The sequence below is a fragment of the Teleopsis dalmanni genome, chromosome 2 (assembly GCF_002237135.1).
Source record: "Teleopsis dalmanni isolate 2A chromosome 2, ASM223713v2, whole genome shotgun sequence".
Taxonomy (NCBI): Eukaryota; Metazoa; Arthropoda; class Insecta; order Diptera; family Diopsidae; genus Teleopsis; species Teleopsis dalmanni.
In genome coordinates this window covers 121664404-121686411 of record NC_051847.1, presented here as the reverse complement: position 1 = coordinate 121686411, position 22008 = coordinate 121664404, and the positions used below count along the sequence as shown (strand labels likewise).

The following is a 22008-nucleotide window of genomic DNA, read 5'->3' as shown; positions in this document are numbered from 1 at the left end:
TGGACCAGTGCTTCCTCAACCAATGTTTGGTAACTGATTCGATCCGATGCCAAGTTTTTGCAATCGTTTACGCCTAGCTTCATTACATCTTCTTCAGCATCATCTAGCCACCTCTTGCTTGTTTCTTCTGCCTCTTCAGGATCTAATTAGGTTTCTTACAAATGCTCGTTCTCGTTTCATACGCTGAATTTGTTCTAGTCATCTTAGTCGTTGTAATTTTATATATCGCATTACATCATACTTGTCGATTGAGTTCCCTAAATTCGTGATTGTAGGGAATATGATATGTGCCATCATCTAGACATATTGGACCAAAACTCTTATTCAGTACTTTTCGTTCGTGTGATAGTCATTGGCATGTTTCTTTGAATAGCTTCGAATATCCATACTTCGCAGCCATACAGCAGGACTGGTTCAATAAGGCATTTATACCTACGAAGTTTTTGTTGTCTTGATATGATTTTAGTTTTAAAAGGTTTTATATGCACGTAGTATTTCTTATGTCCTGCCTGAATTTTATTTCATATCGCAGCTAATGTGTCTTCTTTAGAATTCAGTACCACATTTGAATTCTGTTACCGCTTCAAAGATACTAGCTTTGTCAGTATTGAATGGGTTACTATAGACTGGTTAAGCTAATATGTATAATTTTGTGTGGATATGTAAACATATTATGTTTTAAATTAAGCCACAATCAAAAAATATCAAAATATTTTTAAATATATTAAATTGAGATTTGTAACCTGATGCATGACATACCTTCATGGACATGCTTGTACTGCATAGAAGTGAATAACCGGCACAATTATAACTCCTTGGTGTTGCGATTTGATAATGAATATTTGTAAAATCGGTTATTCTAAACAATTTCCATTACGGTATACTGCGTAACCGTGCTTCGTGACCAGAAGTGCCAAATACACTCTTACAAGGTAATCATTCGCTTGGAATTATGTTACGGGGCCAAAACTTGGGCTTTAACGACAGCAGATGAAAACCAAATCAGTGCTTTCGAAAGGAAGGTCCTGAGAATGATTTATAGTCCCAGCTATCTGAACCACAAAGAACTTTGTCGGCGTACGAACGCAGAGCTACTACAACTTTGTAATGGTGAAAATGCTGTAAAGTTCGCAAAGGATCAAAGGATCAGACAAGTCATGAGAATACTGGATGATATACCACAGAAGCTTTATTTCACGCCGTAAATCAACCGCAGCAAAGGTAGGCCACGTATAAGATGGCTTGGAGGCCTAAAACAACATGCAAAGCAGAATGGAGAAAGTTCGTTCATGCAGCTACAGCTTACCCGAAGCTGTAACGCTGATGATGATTATGATACTGCGATATAGCTTGATTCTCGAGTTATTGGCTTTTATGGTTGTTATTATATTAACGTATATGTATATGACCGTTTTTACAAATGGACATTTTATGGAATGTCCGAATATAACGTATAATAGCGCACGTACTACTTGATAAATCCGAAAAGTCATTTCTTAATATATATCTAAAACAAATATTTTTAACTTAAAGGTTTATTTATGGGCCATAAAGTCAAATTTTTTTGAAAATAAAACACGTTCAATTTTTTTATAAATTTTATATAAATATATTTATTTCCATTTCCAATATTTAGACCATCTCCAATAGTCATCTTCAGAAACTAATAACAACAATATATATATGAAAAAACAATCAAGTGAACCAATATATGTTAATTAATTATATTGTCAATTAAATATAAATACAATAAACTAATAAGATACTTTTATACATTTTTTAGTATTTTGCTAAGGCAACATCTTTAAGTTATGAAATTATTATAATATCTCAGAGCGTTTGTTGGGATAGTTAATATCCGAATATCTATATTTTATATATATTATATTTACTAAATTGTTAATAAATCAGAACTAAACTATTAAAGTAATCAGTTTAATAAAAGCGTCTCTTACAAATTGTTGATAGTTAAATGGCATTTCTTCAAATAATTAAACTTTTTCATGGCTCATTATTGGATTTAATAGGCGTGACAAAGACTTTCCTCTGCTGTGTGTCTTCAGTTTCTATGATCAGTGCTGAGCACCATAATTGAAAATCGTGAAAATCTTGAAATGTAGCACAAATAGCACTTGGAGTTTGTATCTTAATTACTTTTCGAGTCAAGCATATCTTTTAATTAAGTATGAAATCTACAACTACGTGTGACTTAGGTTAATGACATTTCATTGCCAGTTTTTTCAAGCAATCTTTTTGTAATGTTTCCAGTTAGTTGTCTCCGAACCAGTTGCGAGATGCAGTTTTGCACAGACAAAAGCCGGTAACTCCTAAAGACTTTATGACTTTTTGATTTGTTTACATTTTTTTTATTTTCAGTTATTTTCGCTTAACATTTTATAAGCATCTATCTATTTTGTTTTTCAACAATTTTTGCAAATTCCAACTATTAAGTGCTGCCTACATATACCATAAGTCATATGGGTCCAAGTGGGCTTTCAATATTTTTATGTGTTTTCAGTCTGAATGTTTTTTGGAAATTTATGAAAATATTTTAAGTGCTGCAATTTTCTTGAATGTTGAAAAAGATTTATGGCTCGAAGTCTGAAATTTGAAAAGTAAAAATAAAGCATAAACCTCGAGTAAAGCAATTTTATGTTGCACTTATGTTTCATTTTTTTTTTATTTTTTTTTTATTTTAAATAAATGCATTATTAGCTGCCTACAAATTTGCTTAAAATAGAGCCAGTGCTAGGTTAGACAAAGTCGTTGACTTCTTATTTTCAATTTTTGTATAATTTTGGTAATTATTTTTAGTTTATTTACTTTAGTTTTAGGTGGTATAGGTACATTACGATATGTTATTAGAATATTGTGTATCAATGTACTATACAGAGAGGTTGCTTAAATAATCCTTTGAAAGAGTTCTGAAGTATTTAATAAACATTTAAATTTAAAATTAGTGTAACGTTTTATATCGTAATAAATTTAATATGGACTTCCTTCCATATCAGTATTTCTTTATCAATTTCTCTATGCATGCTTATATCCACTTAAATTAATAACTGGATTGTACTGAAACCAGTCATGGGTCATGGCGTTGCAATTAAACTAATTGTTTTAAAATTGAAAAAAGAAAAAAAATATATTAAAGATTAAAGTTTAAATATTATAACTAAAATAATATTAAATTTTATTTTTATGCTAAAAATATGTATGTTTGATTAAAAATTTCTATTAAGTGAATTCTTGGGTTGCCCATAGAATTGTTTCAGATACTGCTAAATATCCATCATAAGTGGTTTTCGTGAAGATTTTTAAACTCAGTCAAATTTGAATAGAGGACTTGCATATGAACATACAAATCCAACGTAGTTTGCATTATTCAAGATTAGAGTTTTTTCTATTTTTGTTTATTGATAAACAACCAATGCATTAGCTGTGCCAATAAAATTAACGCATAAACTACAGTTATTTAAATGAACCAAATAAATTATTTTATAATTATTTTATAATTATAATTATTGTATAATTTAAAAGCTGAAAAACCCAGCAGGAGAGAGTATCGATACATAGTCGATACTTTAGAATCAACCATCGATGCCACTACGATATCAAGTAAATGCATTTTTGTGCATTGCATGTCATATGAAAACCATAGATTCTTTATTGATACCTAGTCATACTCATTGAGGTGGCGGGTTTTTGATATAAAAGAAGGTGTGGGTAATCAAAACAATTGTTTGGTGAAATCAATATAATTTTGTTAGGGAATCGTTATCGCTGCCACAAAACATCTAAAAGCCTCAACAAAGATTCAACAAATGCAAATAAAAGTCATTTATATTTTATTATTATAATTTTTTTAAAAATAATAAATTAATTAATATTATATATTATATAAAAAAGGAGTATAAAAAATTTATATGTTAAAAAACACACATAAACTGTTTACAAAACATTAAGGTGAAGTTCCTCAAATCCGACTAAATCATCAATAAAGCATCGATGTCATTGTGATGCTTTTGGCATCGATGTCACTATAAACTGCTAAGTACATAGTTACTGTTCATAATTTCGTATGAAATGTGGAAATGTTAAGTAAATGAGTTAAGTTTTTGCCAGGTTATAAGATTAAAATTGTTGTAAAGAGGATTCCCTAGGTATCGCCGGTATAACCTAAACTAACCTAACCTAAAGATTAAAACTCTTATAGAATATATTTACAATCTTTAGATTGTATGTAAATTTACAAGTTCAGCCTTCGTAATATTTTTAATTATAAGTACTTTAATAATATACTTTATAATAATTTAATGGGAACGTCTGCGAATCTATATACCTCAACTGACAAAATATAGCTATACAATTCATATATTATTCGGTCGGTTTATATCTTTTGGCTTTAAATGTTTAGTTGATATATATGTATCAAACTTGAAAATAAAAAACAATTTGAAGTTTTAATCTTAACAGAACTGTAGTATTGTTTAGTTAAAAAAATTTATATAAAATATTTATTTTCAGATGAAAAACACTCAAAACATTTTTAGCATTTTAATACACAGATCTTCAAGACAGTATATGTTAGAGTTCATCAATGCCACTACTGTCAGATAAAACTTCAAATTAAAGTCTAAAATAAGCTTATTGGATTTGTGGTTGAATATTTTATTCGTTGAAAGGGCAGTTTTTTATCGACATTAGACGTTACCAACTTCTAGTCAAAAGGTGAGAAGTGAGGCTTAGCCATTTTTATCATCGGACCTATTAATATATATATATAATCATTTTTTCTGTATAATTGCGTTATACTTGTCTTGCCGCAATAGCACTGTTACGTGAACATTATATCCATTAAGATAGAATGTCACTTTGGAAAAATTGGTAAATAAAATTGGGTCAACCATATCTTCAGAATTATTTCATTAACCAAAAAGTCTGGTCATATCATTCTGTACATTGTCTAAAACTAAAAATGTTTTAACTATACATATATAAGTTTCATATATTAATTATTAATTCGATTCATTGATTTAATTTTACCATTAGATTTGTTATAATAAAGTTTAATTGAGTAAAAGTGCGTGGTTTCTCAAATGCAGACGTTTTAATTAATAAAAGATTAGTTTGGACTCGGCAGTTGATCAAAAGATTAAAGTTATGCGTATATGTAAATATCTAAGGTTTGACTTTGCCGAAGCTTAGATACTCCTTACCACTTAATTTCATGTCCACATTGTGATGTAATTATTATTTACAAATATGTAATATAATGTAATATACAACAATATATATACATATATGTATATAGTATAATTTATAATAACATAAGCCCTGTTATAAATTCTTTGTTCACTCTTATATTTTGTTAAAGAAATTGGAGTAAAAGCATTACGAACTAACTTAACTAAAGTTTATCTTAGAATAAGATGTATCTGAAGTATCTATATAAAGCCTATACTGAAAAAAAAATTTTCTAAAAAAATCTGTGCCAGAGTCAGGAGTATACATGTCTAAGTTCTTTTACAATTAAATTTATTTTCTCTATTACAGAGAATGGTAATCGTCTTATTGCGTCTTATTGTTCTAGTGCATGCAATAACCGAAAGCCCTTATAGATAGATGATAGAATCAGTTTGTAGAGTGTCGGATCTTGTATAACTCATAATCGTTCCTACTGATGTTTACAAGCCGAAACTCACTTTTTCGATTGTTGTTTTGTTTTTCGGTTATAGTCGTAAAATTATAACTTTTGCTTATACACATATATGAAGTTCTGAAGTATCTCTTTTAATCATATCAGAATATTTGCAAACAAATGTTAAAAGTGATTGAAAGAGATCGAAGTTTGATTTATGATTTTGTATATTTCATCATACCTTCGTTACTCAATTTGGAAGTGGTACTTATCGATCGAAGTTCTACTAAAAATCTCAGCAGAAATATTTGGAGATATTTTTGCATATAATAACACATGGTTTTTTACGTATTTATTTTTTGATGTTTCCCATATAATCCAATAATTTTCCGTTGCTGCATATTCACTAAAATAAAATATCATCTTTTAGTATTATGGTAGAATTTCTTATAGCTTAATATTGTGAAGCCATCGCATCATATCGGGAAAAATAGATCATATCTGTGTAGACATTGATCCGCCAAGAATTATAATGCTGAATAAAAAAAGTTTAATAATAAATATAAGTTTGTAATAATCAATATCTATATTACTACTAAGGTTGTTTTTGTTTGTTTTTTGAGTTGAGGGTTGGATAAAACCAGGGTACACACAGTGAGTTGATCTGAAAATGAAAGAAACTAAAACTATGCTGATGAAGAAGAAATAGAAAATGATTGAAGTGGAAGAATTAGCTACTCTCCACCGAATATCTAAGTTTTCTCTTAATGAATTTAAGAGGACGGTGGGGGAAGGTAAAATTATAAACATTGTTATTTAATTGATAGAGTCTTGTTTTGAAGCATTAACTTTTTAGTGTCTTTAATTTATCCACTGAATCCAAAAGCAAGTTTTACAAAATGCTTACCAAAGTGGTTTACTGTAAACTTTCTTCACTCGCTACAAAAACAACTTTTTGCGTTTATTTTTTAATTTTTTTTATAAAATTAATATGAAGAACACTTAAATCAGGTTAAAGCACGCATTCCAACATTAATAAACATTTATTATATAAGTCAAGTGTTACTTTTTACAGTTTTAATGTAAATTACTTTTTTTTGTTATTCAGTTTAATTTACTTTTGCCACATTAAATTTATTTTTATACAAATTATAATAATGTACAGATACATGTATCTTTCACACTTCATTTTCTATGGTACACAGAAACGATGCAGACTGTAATAATTGAGATGATTTGATTACTTTGAGAGAATGGTTTGAATTTGCTTCAAATATCAAATTTATACTGATTTATTTTTTATCAATGGATGGTCATAAAATGTAAATTTTAAATAGATTAATTTATGAATTCAAAATATTTAGATATAGTACCTATAGTCAAAAACCTTATGTGTGATCATATGTGTATATATCAACTTGATAATATTCATATGTGTTATATTTATTTGTGCCTGAGTTAAAGAATGATCCATTCTTAGTATAAAGAGATCTATATTTGGATCATATATCAAATTTATAGTGATTTGTTTTCCATCAATAGATGGCTGAAGTAATCCATGAAATGTAAATTTTAAATAGATTAAATTATGAATTCAAAATATTTAGATGTAGTATCCGTAGACAAAAACCGTATATCTGGTCATATGTGTAACTTGATAATATTATATTTATATTATAGTTATATTTATATGTGCCTGAGTTAAAGCATGTTCCATTCTTAGTATAAAGAGATCTATGACTTTGATCTTAAATAAATTAACCCGATATTTATTTAAACTATGCCAAAGTTTTGTTTACGTTAAACCATAAAAATTATAATTTATTTTTTGTTTTGACTTTGATTTTTTTGTTTGTTAGAAGATTTAAAATTCTTTTTATAAACAATTTTCTAAAAATAACTAAAATAATTTGCGTGTAGTTTATTTTATATTTCGGTATGTCCGATCGCATTTCTCTTTTGACATTTCATGACAATGTTTACTTATGGAGAGAAAAAAATTTTTTTTACAGATTTCTTATGAATTTTTATTTAATTTTATTTTTATTAATTACAATATTTGTGTGTTTTTATGTAAATATTTTCAAGCTTGTGTTTGCTCATACAACACTTGCAAGTTGCAATAACAAGATTTTTATAGTAATTATATAATTATATATTTAAATATAATTATTAATCCATTAACAATTTGATTACTTAATTGAGTTCATTAAATTAAATTTGTTATATATTTTATTAAGCGTATTTATTTTATTATACTTCTTCAAAAATCAAAGCACACCGATCCACCTCATCCGAATACTTATTTTGTGGATTAAAATTAAGATGATAGGATAGGATATCGGTTTTATCTCAAAAAAATTTAAACATATTTAACATTGATTAAACTTGTTTTAACTTAAATAATATTAAAAATGTCAAGTATAACAAATGTTTCGATTTACAGTAATTTTTTGTTTTAACATTTCTGCATCATATTAAAGTTGATATATGGTAGTATATAAGTCAATCTGATAGCAGCAATTGCTTTCATTAGTTACTTACTATTTTTAAGGCATTCACAATGATGAAAATAAATTTTTATGTGGATTCATAGTTGAGTGATTGATTCATTCCAGAACCTAGGAAATAAGATATAATAAAAAAAATGGATTTATATTTTATACCTTCTCCAAAAACAGAGATGATACTTCGATCTTTACGGAAGACTAGTACCTATGATAAAGCTTAATGATATTGTTGTTATTTACAGATTGTCTTGTAACGTTATGCATTCATAACAGTTAAAGTAATACCATTAAATTCGATATTTTTTCATTGGAATTGAATAGATATCGGTTAGTCCTTATCATAATTAGTATAGAGAGATAAATTATAATAATAGTTTAGGCTCCAATTAAAATAGAGAATAGTAACCATAGTAGATGTTATATACTACAACTGACCCTAATTGAATGGAAGACATTATACTTTTAAAGGAATATTAACGTATATCTTGTAAAGAGTTCTTAATGTGAGAAGGGGATAAAAACTTCTACCTCAGTATTCTGTTTTTAGCTCAGACAGTTCCTTTCCAAACAGAGACGCCAGTTGTAACATTAAACTAAATGGTTTCGCTTGTTGATATATTGTTGCAGATCTAATTTCTTTACAAGTAATCTACCAGCAATCATATATAGCGTTATTTTTTTGAGTTTATTCAACTATTGATCTGAAACAAAGTTATTCACCAACTGAATCCACAATAAGGCTCTAGTCTCTATAAGTGTATGGTTAAACTGAATCTTACCAGTTTTAGTATAAATTTTTCTAACTTTAATCAATAATAAGGGCATTAATTGTACATATTAATGTAGATAAAGTGTTATAAAGCACATGAGTAACAGAATATTCTTAGTTACTGCTTTGAAGCCATTTTTAATATATTATTTGAATTCATGTTTATAACTATGTGGATTCAATACAGACTAATTACTATAGCGATTATTAATCATACATAACATATATTATAAAATTTGTCTATTGTTCTAAACATGAAGTTAACATGAAGTTAACCTCTTCTTCTTACTGAAATAACTATAACTACAAAATATACACTATTTGAGCAGCAGCTTATTTTTAACTCAATTAAACGAAAATAAACATATTTGTAAAATTTATGATAATTTTTTGATTAATTATTTATATTCTTTTTAATTTTATTCGAAAAACTATTTAGGTACCTGTACGACACGTCAGAAACTATTAAGCTAGCTTGTCTCAAATAGCGTCATTGTTTTTTTCTTAATTTTGCAAAATGTTTAAAAATACTGTGAAATATTCTAAAATTATCAACAATAATTAAGCACTGAGTATTATTCAGTAAATTTTAAACATATCGTATATAAATTATGAAATAATATATATAACACATGTAAATTAATTAGTTGTAGATGAGAGATTCTACATTTTTAATTATCACTATAATTTTATTTATATTTATAAGGTTGTATAATAATTTTATATTAGTTATAAAATAATGGTACGATGGTATTCATTATAATTATATTTAATTTAAAACAATTAAACAAAGGAAAAATTAAATAATTTCTTAAATAAATTAATCTTAAAACAGATATTATTCGTAAATGAGTTTTATCTGCTTTAAACCATAAACAACGGCTGCAAAAATATATATGACAAATCAGATTTGGTTATTCAACTATTTTTATTGTTGTGCTAAACCATATTTTAAGATGAATACTACTGGAAATTTTGATAAGGATATAAAAATAAAAACCACATTTCGAATATACATTCCCATAAGTTATACTTTATGTATAAGTTATAAGTTATATATTCCACATAAGTTTCACATCTGGTGATGTTTTTTAAAATTGGATAGGTGACAAATCTTATGCTAGATGATAGATGAAAGAAACATGAAGAACTGTTAGAACTCTCTACAAAAGTTATAGAGAGAACTCTATTAAAAAAGTTGTCAAATTTTTTCATATGTACATATACAATATAGGACAGGTATTACTCTATGCATTGTAGTTATTGGTAGTAATATAGTAGTTACAATCAATCTAAGTTTTTATGAATGAGGCATTCTTAAATGTTAAATGAAATGTGTACTTTCCACCAATGTACAACCATAAAGTTGCCAGCTGAAGCTCTTCGATTAGACTGCTTATGAATTATTAATACTTATTTAACTGATTCGACGTGAAATGTTTTCTTGGTCCTCGAAATGAAAACAATCATATGATAGGAAAGAGAGTACATTTTCAATATTTACCAAGATACATGCAAATTTGATAGCAAGTCAATCACTTTTCAGCACACAAGTTCTGAGTACAAATTTCACTAAGGTCTGGTTTAAAAAATGCTACTACAGATAAACCTAAACTATTTAGATTATAATATAACTTTTTCTATTGAATATTTTTCCCGATATTGCTTTTAAAAGTTGTTTTTGTAAGTTATATACACCTCCAAATTATCAAAAAAATCTGAAGAGACAACCTCACGGTAGAACTGATTGTACTCAAATAATACTTTAGCAATTCAATGATTTCTAAATTCCGTAAAAGAACATTTTTGGCGAGCTTCTTAAACATGTCTATAACACGTATTTGTATTATCCAAATTAATGGCAATAAAAGAAAATTGATTGTAGACTCGCTATATGAGTAAATGGAGTCCCTGAAAAGTAAATTAATTATGATACCTTTTTTTTTTGTTTAAATGAACATTAGTGGACTCTTCTGAACCCAAAAATCACTATTTCGTTATAATGAAATGGACAATGTCTTGATTGATTTAATTGCGGATAGCAGACAAATACTTAAGAAATACTTAAGTTGCGGTAGAGTGGAACTACGTTAAGATGAATATACATTAGAGTAGATATACGGTTTCTATAGAGGACTTTGAAGTAAGAGGGCAGTTGATCGACATTTTTTTCTTATTTCTCTGCACCATCGCTAGGAAAGAAATTGTAGCACATAACCGGGTGCAGTAATATAAACTAAATTACTCTTGAAATAGGATACAGCCTTAGCCTTAGTGCTGTTGTGGCGATGTTAAGATAAAATTGTGTTAATTTGCGATTAATTGATTTACTTAAATAAAGTGATCTACATTCTAAAATTATTCGTTTACAACATTTTATGTTATTGTCATGAAGCACTACGTTTGTACTTTTATCGCTCACAATGAATGCGAACCAAGTAGGGTTTCTTCATAGTAGGACAACACGATCATCAACAATAAATTTATTTGATAACATAGTAAGATTATATCAGCCGGCAAATGTTTCCATTAGACCTGTTAGTACTGAAGTGTTTTATGGAAATATATAGGCAAATAAAATATATTAAAATATATATACTGCAGCTATCAATTACATTCGTTGGATAAATATATATTTAGAATAGTGATCTGGAGCCAATAGAGCTGGTCCCGCTAGCATGCTATTTTTCGTTATTTTGTGATTTCAACTCACATAGACTTTTAACTGGCTACATAGGAGATGTTCATGACTTCCTACAAATCAATTGATTAGCCCATAGTCCCTTTGAAACCTGAACTGTGTACTACAAATACTGAAAATCTTTAGTAACTACAGAACTTCTACTACCATTGCATAAAATCTAACCTTAATATATTGTAATGATAGTTAATATTGATAGTGTGCTGTGCTCAAGTGTTTGATGGAAATATATTTATAACATTCTGAGAAAAATTTTACGATATAATGTCATTTAAAACTACATGTTTTAAGCATTTACATTAAAAATAATAGGAAATCACTAATTAAACGATACAAGTAATGCCCCGCCCTACTGCAACTTACTTACTAAAAATGACATTGAGCTCAAGTTTTAAATTTAATTCACTTTAATTAATATAATAATTCATCGGAATTGTTGTTGATAAGCGAAATGATTTTTTTCCATGCTTTGTTGATAAGATTTTTGAATGTGTTTTTCGATTTAATATTTGATCTGTTATAAATCTGTTATAAATAAATAAAAATAATTTTATAATGTTATCTTTGCAATTCTACAGGTGTTCTAATTACGTGTACCAATCAGAGTAAGACGCGACTCAATAACACCTTCACCAAAAATATCACTTACTAATTAGGCTCCCACTGCAATCTGATATCTGCTATTTATATACATATTTCTTGTCATTTTCGTACATATATTTTTTCTTTTTTGCAAAAAAAAATTGTGTAAGATAATGCAATTGTCAGAAGACAACAATTGCTTTATCTGTAAAACTTTTTATTTTTAATAAAAATAAAATTGGTATTTATAAATAAACTTAAGAAAATGTATGAGTTTATGCATAATAAAAATACGCCTTCTAATGCGTACAAAATGTATCTTATTTCATATGCTGATTATTTTAATCTTCTATTACTAAGAATTGTGCGTTGCTAAGTTCACTTGGAAAACACTTGCCAATTTATATGAATAAACCCAGCAGAATAATTTTTTTATAATGACTGATAAGCTTGAACTTTGCCCAAATGTACATTTCCAGACTATCTGATTAACAAATTTTATTATAGACTATTGTTCAACTTTTTATAATGATATTATCAATTCTATGACGTTTTATTGTCGAAGTTTAATTTTTTACAAAAAAGTGTGTTTTTATGGGTTCAATAGCATTCATGAAAACGAGGTTTGTGTTTAAGAAATTGTAATTTATTTTTTAAAGTAAACAGTTGGACTTATTTTCTATTTAAAAATTATAATTAATAAAAACAAATTGGTAGCTACAATAATGAACGATCTAATATTGAGTAGTGCTAGATGAATACAAAGTCTAGCTACAAGGAACAATAATTCGAAAATATGGCTTAAAATTAAAACTCTAAATTAACGAAGTGGTAACAATCGAAAAACATTGTCACTGATATGACATATTAATTAACCGGTTAATGAAGACTCTATTATAACTCCTCCATTTGCATATGAGAAGGTCGTTTCATTATCGGGATAGAGTTGAGGTACATAACATACTACTTTCATTTACGCTATCATCGCAACGTCACAAGTCTGTGTTATTCGTCACAATAAATTTCTTGTCAAATTCTACACAACCACCAAACTGTGGTCCAAGCCAAGAAAGAGGGTGAGTACTTATCATTTTGGTGATTATGATATTGTTGACGAAATACATTCTATATTTTTTTAAACATGAAAAATGTCTACTGCTCGAAAAATGTCTACTATAAAAGTTAAGATTTGTTGAGTATTTATGGTCCATTAAGAAAATCCATCACTAGAGTCTTTATTATTATATATTGATAACTACTGTTTTAATTCTTTATTTGTTAAAACCTAAGAGAAGTAAAATTGATTTATATTATTTTAAATTTATTTTTCAAACTTTACCTATCATTCAGGCGGTATCCTTGGGTAGTATCTTTAAAAGAATTAATCAATCTCTAATTAGATAAGATCGGTAGTCCAAATAGTCGATTCAATAGGCACAATGCCTGTTAAATATAATTAGTAGGATAGGATTTTCCAATTCAGTTATTTAAAATATTTTTTCATCAGTCTAGCAATGTGGAATCACATTTTGGTTTCCTTATGAATAAACTTTCCATACATTCTACTCCATTTCATTCCTTTCTAAGATAAAATACTTTTATTTCCCTTAATAGAATCTAAAATGTATTAGAAGTAAAGTGGGGTTGCAACAAATTTGAGATTACAACAAAATAAATATTACAGAGTTTTATTTTTTACTATATTCCTTTGAAAAAACCTGACAAACACCCATGCTTGAATTTGAACTTTTGTCTTATCTGTGTTTGTTTATAGACCATTCAAATTTGCAATGCATCATAAGAAGTCGTATAGAACTTTTAATTTATTACTCCTGATTATTAAAAGCCGGTTTTATCACTTCGTATGTATTGTAATCGTAAACTAAAATTAGGAATACTCTTATAATCTGTTTAGAACCTGAAAGATTTCTTTATTTATGACTTAATCAATTTAAAGAAATGGTGCAACTTCTTTTCTGAGTTGTTCGTTTTTAACATCGTTACCCTAAGTTCCAATGTATTATTTTACTTATAAAGACATTAGATTATATATTTACTGCTAAAAATTGTATGTGTATGCTGATGAGTATTACTTCCTTAAACATCAATCGGTACCTCCTACTAAGTCACTATATTGAGTTTCTATAAAGTATTATATGTAAAATAATATGATGTGATAATGCGAATTTAACATTTCTCTGTGTCCTCAATTTGCTAAAGCTATAGTGGCAAAATACCCGTACGAGTATAAAACTCAAAAATAAAAAATTAGAAATAATATATTCTTTTACTACTTCTGCCTGTAGATTTATCAAGTAACCCGCGTATAATAAATCATTGATTTTGATTTTAATTATTGATAAAGATATCGTTAGGTACTATTACGTCTGAAGTCTACACCTGAGGGGTTAAAGTACAACAGATTCATTAATTTTTTGCAAATGTATTTACAACTTTTGAACGTTAATTTCAATTTATATTTATATTGATTAAAGTTACTGCACTAAAATTATTGCAATTTATATTTACATTATATTGTATAATGGAATTCCTTACTTACTGACGGTAGTTTTTAGCTGAGTCTGATATTAAAAATTTCTCAACAAAATATATTATGACATAAATTCGAAAGATTGATTGGAATTGAATTAAGTATAAACGAATTACTACTATTTTTTGTGTTATTATATCCCTTTTACGATTTTAGCCTTTACGACTGACAACTTTTTTGAAAATAGTAAGATTACTTTTTTTTTTCAAAAAATTGTTAAATATTTTCTTTTGGAACATTTTCTAAAACTTTTTAAGAGTAAAGAGATATTTGTTTTTTAAATATCTAGCATACGAGTCATCTAGTAAACTAGTATACGATAGTGTATACGATTAATGAAATAACATTTTAAGAAATTATGAATTCATGCCAAAATTAAATAAAACTTGCAACTAGCTAATCTTGTAATATAAAAGAATTATGACATAGACATACAGTTGAGTTAAACAAAAGATATTTTGTGTTATATTGACTCAAAAGATATTTTGAGTCAAACAAAAAATAGTCTGCCTAAATAACGTAGGCAAGCGAGACATTTTTCTCAGACATCATTAAGAATTTTAGCCGCATTATCTCTGTACTACCTCAGGTTAAATCAAGAAATTACACAATGTGACTAAAAGTCAAATCTTTCAGAGAGAGAACATTGTATCTGAGCAACCTCAATGTTTGGAAGATGGTGCTAAGAACGGAGATGTTACCAATTTTAATTGCAAACTATATTTCCTTCTGTTGCAACTTTGCCTCGGGCGTTTTTTTCAATCGATTTTTGTATATAAGAATTGTATAAGAATTCTTTGTAAAATTCGTGGTCTCTCATTTGCTGATCTTGAACAAAGAACGCAATCTGTTAAACATCCTTTTATTAAAATAGTTAAAGGAAAGCCTGGCCGGATTTTTAACTATTGATGAATTCCTCAGTACATACTGAAATATATTATTCAACATTACTAAATAAATTCAACAAGACAATTGGCAGAAACAAAAACAATTGGCCCGATTTTTAAAGGTAAAAAGCTGTGTATCAACATGAGCGTTTTGCTCTCAATCCTGTTCTTGCGGACCAGGGAAATATTCCTTATGTTTTACAAGTGCTGGTAAACATACTCAATATATTTTTAGGATCCGGTTTTAATATTTTCTCAAAAAATAAAATATCAATTTGTTCGTGCCTATATATAATATTATATATTTATCGGAATATTAACATACGTTGTACTTTAGATATATCTAATGATAAAATGTTAAATAGTTCTTTAATTTTTTAAATGTTGCTAAAGGTGAAAGTATTTTATAAACCGGTGCTTCTAAATATATGTATGGTCGGTTAAGAAATTCTGATCTATACAATCTACAATCTTTGATCTATAGCTGTGGTAAAATGCACTAATTACATAAGGGACAGAGCCCTGAAGTTATATGCGAAAATTGGCAGGCTATCCTTCTTACCACTACCTAATCTTAGAGTAATCACTCTCCGCACGGGGAGGTACGCAGATCAATCACTGAATAATCATGTAGCTTATAGCCAATACATAAATTAGTCAATGAGATGGGTGGGACCCTGTAGTACCCCCAGCTATCAAAGAGTAAAAGTACCCAGTTGCGCTGACTCGAAAAAAGGATCAACATACATTTTGAATGATTTGGCATTCACTTATTCATCCAGTAACTGCTTTATTGAAAAAACTGTGTTATCGGAATAATACAAAATTATTTTTAACGTAGAGTACTTCATTACTGTTCGAACTCTTCCAAAGTTATTTATGTTTCTGTTTCTTTATTTGATTTAGTGTCAATGTTTTAAACTAAATAAACTTTAATATAATTCTCTTAACAATCTTTCCCGAAACATATCCGACACAATATTTAAAAATCTTGCTTTTTTTTATCATATTGATTCAATAACAGTAGTCTAGATTGCATACGACAGACGTCTATTTAACGTTCGTTATTCTATACTATGTATATAGATCTCTATATTCTGACAGTTTTTTAAAACTTTATCTTGGAATGTATATAAAATATGCATAAATAAACTTATGTATTTCTTAAGATAAATAAAATGATATAATGGATTAATTTTAAAATTGTAATCGAGTGTTATCGATCCTACACCATCTACCCCTTCGCTAGAGTTTCAAATATAAAAGTTTCGCTTAACTCAAATGCTCCAAAGACGACGGATCTATTGAATCGAATTAAGAAATTAAAAAAAAAACATTTTGTTTCGTTTACGTAAATAATGCAATGCCCTTTCCATTTAAAAAGCTTTTATTAAATTGCTTTACACAATACACGATAACAGATACATTATGGCTACATTATGTCATAGAACCACCATCCAAAAGAACTGTTGGAAAAATTCAAAAAATTTGAATGCGTTTATTTCATAAAAAAAAATAATTTTTAATTAAATAAAAATAAATTCAAATGCAGTCTATGGAACACTTTAGTGGCCTAAATACAATGCTTTCATATTTCCATTTGTGCAGTCTTTTATGTATCTTTGCAATAAATGCTTAAACTTTCCTTTGGAATAAATGTTGATATTAATGGATTTCATATTTTCAATTTTTCAGATATTTCTGTTATTATTAATGTCTCTCTACTTGGCTTCATATGCAGTAGTATCACGCTTTCGGAGAAAAGATCGTGATGATCTATTTTCTAATGATGAAGATGAAGTATTGGTATATCGCATAAGGTAAGTGTTAATTTGACTTTTTGTCACATTAATTATTATTATTATTTTTATTATTGATTTTTCTTCAGCTCTTGGTTGTGCACTTTTTCCATGGCGATTGCTGTAGGCGCCGCCCTACTACTGCCAGTCTCCATTGCCAGTAATGAAGTTTTATTATTGTATCCGAATAGTTACTATGTGAAGTGGTTAAACAGTTCATTAATTCAGGGTAATTTTTTAAATTATACAAATTTTAAGCCAATTTTTATTTAAATTTTTCATTTCTCACAGGCTTGTGGAATCACATATTTTTGTTTTCGAATTTGTCGCTGTTTGTGTTCTTGCCATTCGCTTACTTGTTCACCGAATCGACTGGATTTTTTGGGCATAAAAAGGGCATCATTTCACGTGTCTATGAAACGTTTACTGTGTTCAGCTTGCTAGCTAGCGTGGTACTAGCTTTAGCTTATGTACTTTCCGCTGTTATTGATCCGAAAAGAATTGGATTTTTATCTGTTCTTAGTAAGTTGTTACGTTCTTACTGCACTTACTGCACATGAATGCAAATGAATGTAAAAAACCAACATTATTTGATTTAATAATAAATGAACTTTCCTATGAAATTAATTTAAAACAGGAAATGAATTTATTTTCGTCTATTTTAGATTGCAAACTTTTACTTATTTTATTTTTCCCGTTCTGCTTCACAGATTTGGGCAGCGTACATTTGCCATTTCTATATTCTTGCGTATCATTTCTGGGAGTGCTGTTATTGTTGGGTGAGTATATACATTGTTTGTAGTTAGTAACTTTCATGTGTTGAGTTATACTTCATCAAAAATAACATATACCATATATAAAGTAAGTTAGGTGTTAAGAATATTTTATTAGAATGAAACAGTTCATACGCAGTTCTGAAGTTACTCAAGAAAAAGAAAGTATAAAGGGTGGTTATTGCAAATTTAGGACTTATAAATTTAAGGTTGCGAAAGGGAGTCTTCTAGAAAATCTTTAACAAAAGTAAAAATTCTATGCAAATGGATTTTTGAATTTCATAGTAAATTAGTAATATATTATGGCGCTGAGTTTTATAACAATATATTAATTAGTGTGCTTTGCAATTACAATTATTAAATAATAAGCTATGAATGCACCCCGACGTAAAAGATCTATTGTGCGCCTAAAAACCCAACTAAAACAATTCTAGACTATTTATAAATCTCCTAATTGCTGTGGGCTTGATTTTATCTATTTGATTTGGCACCAAGATTCCAAGGTATTCAAGTCTACGTGTTGCTGCCGCTGGGCAGTGTTGCATAGAACATGTTCTCATGTTTTCTTCTCCTCATAATAGAGTCGACAGGAATCATTTTCTACCGAATCTATATTTTTCATGTGATAATTAAGTCTACAGTGTCCTGTAAGTACTTCAATATAGAATTTAAAATCGTTTCTGCTAAGGTTAACGATAGTGTCAACTCCTGATCCTGATTTGTGCACAAGCAATGAAACTTCTTGACTGTCGCATGCTTGTGTAGGTTCTCCAGTATTCAAGTAGACTTTGTTTCTTCCGTTCACATAATTAGTTATTTGTGTACCCCACAGCAAGGCTATGGATCGATGAAAGAAGTACATGCATCTTTTTTTGCTAGGGAGAGGGCCATTTCATTGCCCTCATGTCCCGGTATCCACATAAGAGTAACATAGTTCCTCGATGTTAGAGTATTGACAAGTTGAGAACATTCCCAAACCAACTTTGATTGGAATGAAGAGTTTGTTAAAAATTTCAGAGCTGTCTGGCTGTCCGACTAGTGTGTTTATGACTGTCAGTTTTATTAGCTTACACAGAATACATTATGCGATTTTAACTAGAGATAATCTATTGGAACAATAAGTTTGAACTAATTGAGCTAACGATTAGAAATTAGTTGGAAAAAACTGTGAGCACTGTATCAGTATTGTAACAAAGGACGAGGCCGTTCTCTTACATAGATAAAAACTAACACGGATTGATTTAAAATAATTAATACAAATAATAAATTTCTTTACATAAATTAAAAGATTATCTATTAGAAATCAAATAACAATTAAATCGTGATGTTGTTAAAACTACAGCATATTTGTAAAATTTTCTTACAATCACATGTCAGCTTTCATTTAACATTTCTAAACTATTTTTAATTTCGCAATAAATTTATTGTCAAAAATATTTGAATTTGGTATGTCTAAAAAATTAATTTCATTTTGGAATTCAAATAATCTTAAATATTATGGAAACATACTGCGTAAACATACTGTTTTAATATATAATTGAAAGAATCTGTAAAAATATTTGTAAAAATAAATTATTTAAAACTGTCCCATTTTAATTTTTTCAACAAATCCGTCAATGTATTCATGCTGTTTAGAGTTATGCTTTTTGGCGAACTTTACGTAGTTTTCAAAATTCAATTCATCTCCCAAACGCTTATATGCGGCTGCACCATAAAGCCAGGACCGAATATTTCGTTCCTCCAATTTGTTTAAAACGAAATTGCAATCAATCACAGCACGTTTAAAGTTCTTAAGCCTAAATAACATAAAAAATTCAAATAAGGAGTGTTGGTTTAATTTAATTTAAACAATTATAAAATTTAATTGAATATATAATAAAAAAAATAGTATATATGTTAGATTGAATTTTATCAAACACTTACTTAATGTAAGCTAATGCTCTATTATTATATAAAATTGGACTGTCCTTGACGTGATCAATGGCTTGAGTATACATAGTAATAGCTTTCTCATAGTTTGGCTTACGAAATGCTTCATTCCCTAGTCTAAAAAAAGCAAGAATTTTTATTTTTTATTTTCTGGGTGTGGTCAATTAGAAACGAGAATATCTAAATTGCATCCATCGTATTTTCTTTATCTAATCTAGTTTTGTTTTGAATTGGTTGCATTTCCAATAACATAGACGTACCAACATGCAGGTCCGAATAAGTCTGTTCTTCAAGCGACTAAACGCTAGTGTGGTTGCAGGTTTTTCTGTGACTAAATGTTGGAACAAAAAATTAGCGTAAAATTGTGGTTTAAAAACGTGAAAAACGCTTGTAGGAGGGTCGAGAAGTCACTGAATATGACTAAAGATCTGAGCTTCCACACATATCCACAATAATTACTATTTGATGAGGGGCTGCTAAAGAAATAATTATGTCAAATTACACATACGAAGTGATTTTTACAAATATTTAGGGCATAAAATTAGTAGCAGCAAAATGTGTTGCTTATCCAACATTTCATTATAACACAATGGGCCAATTGGCCTAAATGGATCACCTAGGGATCGCCGGAATAACCTAACATTTCATTAAATAACATTGAATATTGTCACAACAATTCCAATTTTTAGACTTGGGACCCTGTGAATTTTTTATATTTTTTAAACAAACAATAACAGATGCCTTGAACTAAAGTTGACCAAACAAGCGTTTCAACAGTGTTTCCACAAGTTGGAAACTACGATGGCTAAACATTAAAGGAGGGTATTAAAAAGCAAACTGTTTTGTATGTAAAGAAATTGATGCAATTTGTTAAAATTAAAGATTCTCGTTTGCTCTTGATTACAACTCGTAGTTTACATAAAAACTTACTTTCGGAAAGTTTGAGCTATACGTTCACGTTCTTGACGAGCTGCAGCACGCTGATCCGCATCTTGTTCGATTTGTTGCATAAATGTAAATTTATCAAGTTGGGTTGGCACTAAGTTGGGTTTTGGTTTCAAAGGAAAGACTTTCTTATTAATTACAGTGCGATCCTCTTTAACTTGAACTATTAGGTTGTCCTCAGTGATGTCATCAGGAAAAAGACTAATATAAATAAAGAAATAAAATTATTTTAAACAGATTTTTCAATAAACTTAATTTTTTTTATTTACATCTCTGTCTTTACTGGAGCATCCGCATCCGATTTTCCAATGCTGCTCATATCATCCAGTAGTTTGACAACTTGATTGACTTTGGATTCGAACTCGAGAAAATCTTCATTCATTTGATTATTCATTTTTGCAATTATTTATTTAGTTTACAATGCAAAATAAATTTTTTTTTTTAAGTTAATTTTTCAATCTATATATTTATCAAATTCATAAAATTTCTATAAAAACAGTTTTAATATTTATTATCGTTGATTACTATGACAATGTTAAACATTGTTGCCATGATCCCCAGGCATAAACATTTGACATGTTCAAGTTTTTTTTTATTTGGATAAGATTTTTACTTCGAATATTTCAAAATTAAACTAAGGGCTATGTTATGTAGAGTGTTTCGGGCACCGCAAAATTTGATCTTTGGAACTATGCCGAAAATGCATGTTATGTAGACTGTCACATCAGTATTGCCAATTTCGTATTTTTACAATGTTTTGGTACTTTGTGGTTGTGCCTAAATTTAAAACGAAATGTCACTTTCAATATGCCACCAAAAATAACCAGCGAGAAAAAACTGTAATAATGTAATGTTAATTTATTATTATATTAGGTCTGTTCCACGAGCTACTCGTACTAAAACTCAAAACATAAGTAAAATTTA

At 28.4% G+C, this 22008-nt stretch overlaps 2 protein-coding genes across 4 annotated transcripts in view; one reads left to right on the top strand and one right to left on the bottom strand.

Moving 5' to 3' along the window:
* Nucleotides 1-22008, top strand: part of LOC119679651 (protein Lilipod-like) — a 35778-nt gene that overhangs the window by 7644 nt on the left and 6126 nt on the right. For all 3 annotated transcript variants that reach the window (XM_038092124.1, XM_038092123.1, XM_038092121.1), the window contains exons 2-5: nt 17334-17458; nt 17527-17666; nt 17729-17959; nt 18148-18216. In XM_038092124.1, coding sequence (XP_037948052.1) covers nt 17334-17458; nt 17527-17666; nt 17729-17959; nt 18148-18216 — 565 coding nt within the window. The remainder of the gene's footprint in view (nt 1-17333; nt 17459-17526; nt 17667-17728; nt 17960-18147; nt 18217-22008) is intronic.
* On the bottom strand, nt 19767-21535 carry LOC119679652 (tetratricopeptide repeat protein 12-like). Its single transcript, XM_038092125.1, has 4 exons — nt 21354-21535; nt 21070-21285; nt 20134-20256; nt 19767-20006 (listed from the first exon to the last, which is right to left on the bottom strand). The coding sequence occupies exons 1-4, from the start codon at nt 21476-21478 to the stop codon at nt 19787-19789; spliced, it is 684 nt and encodes a 227-aa protein (XP_037948053.1). The 5' UTR covers nt 21479-21535; the 3' UTR covers nt 19767-19786.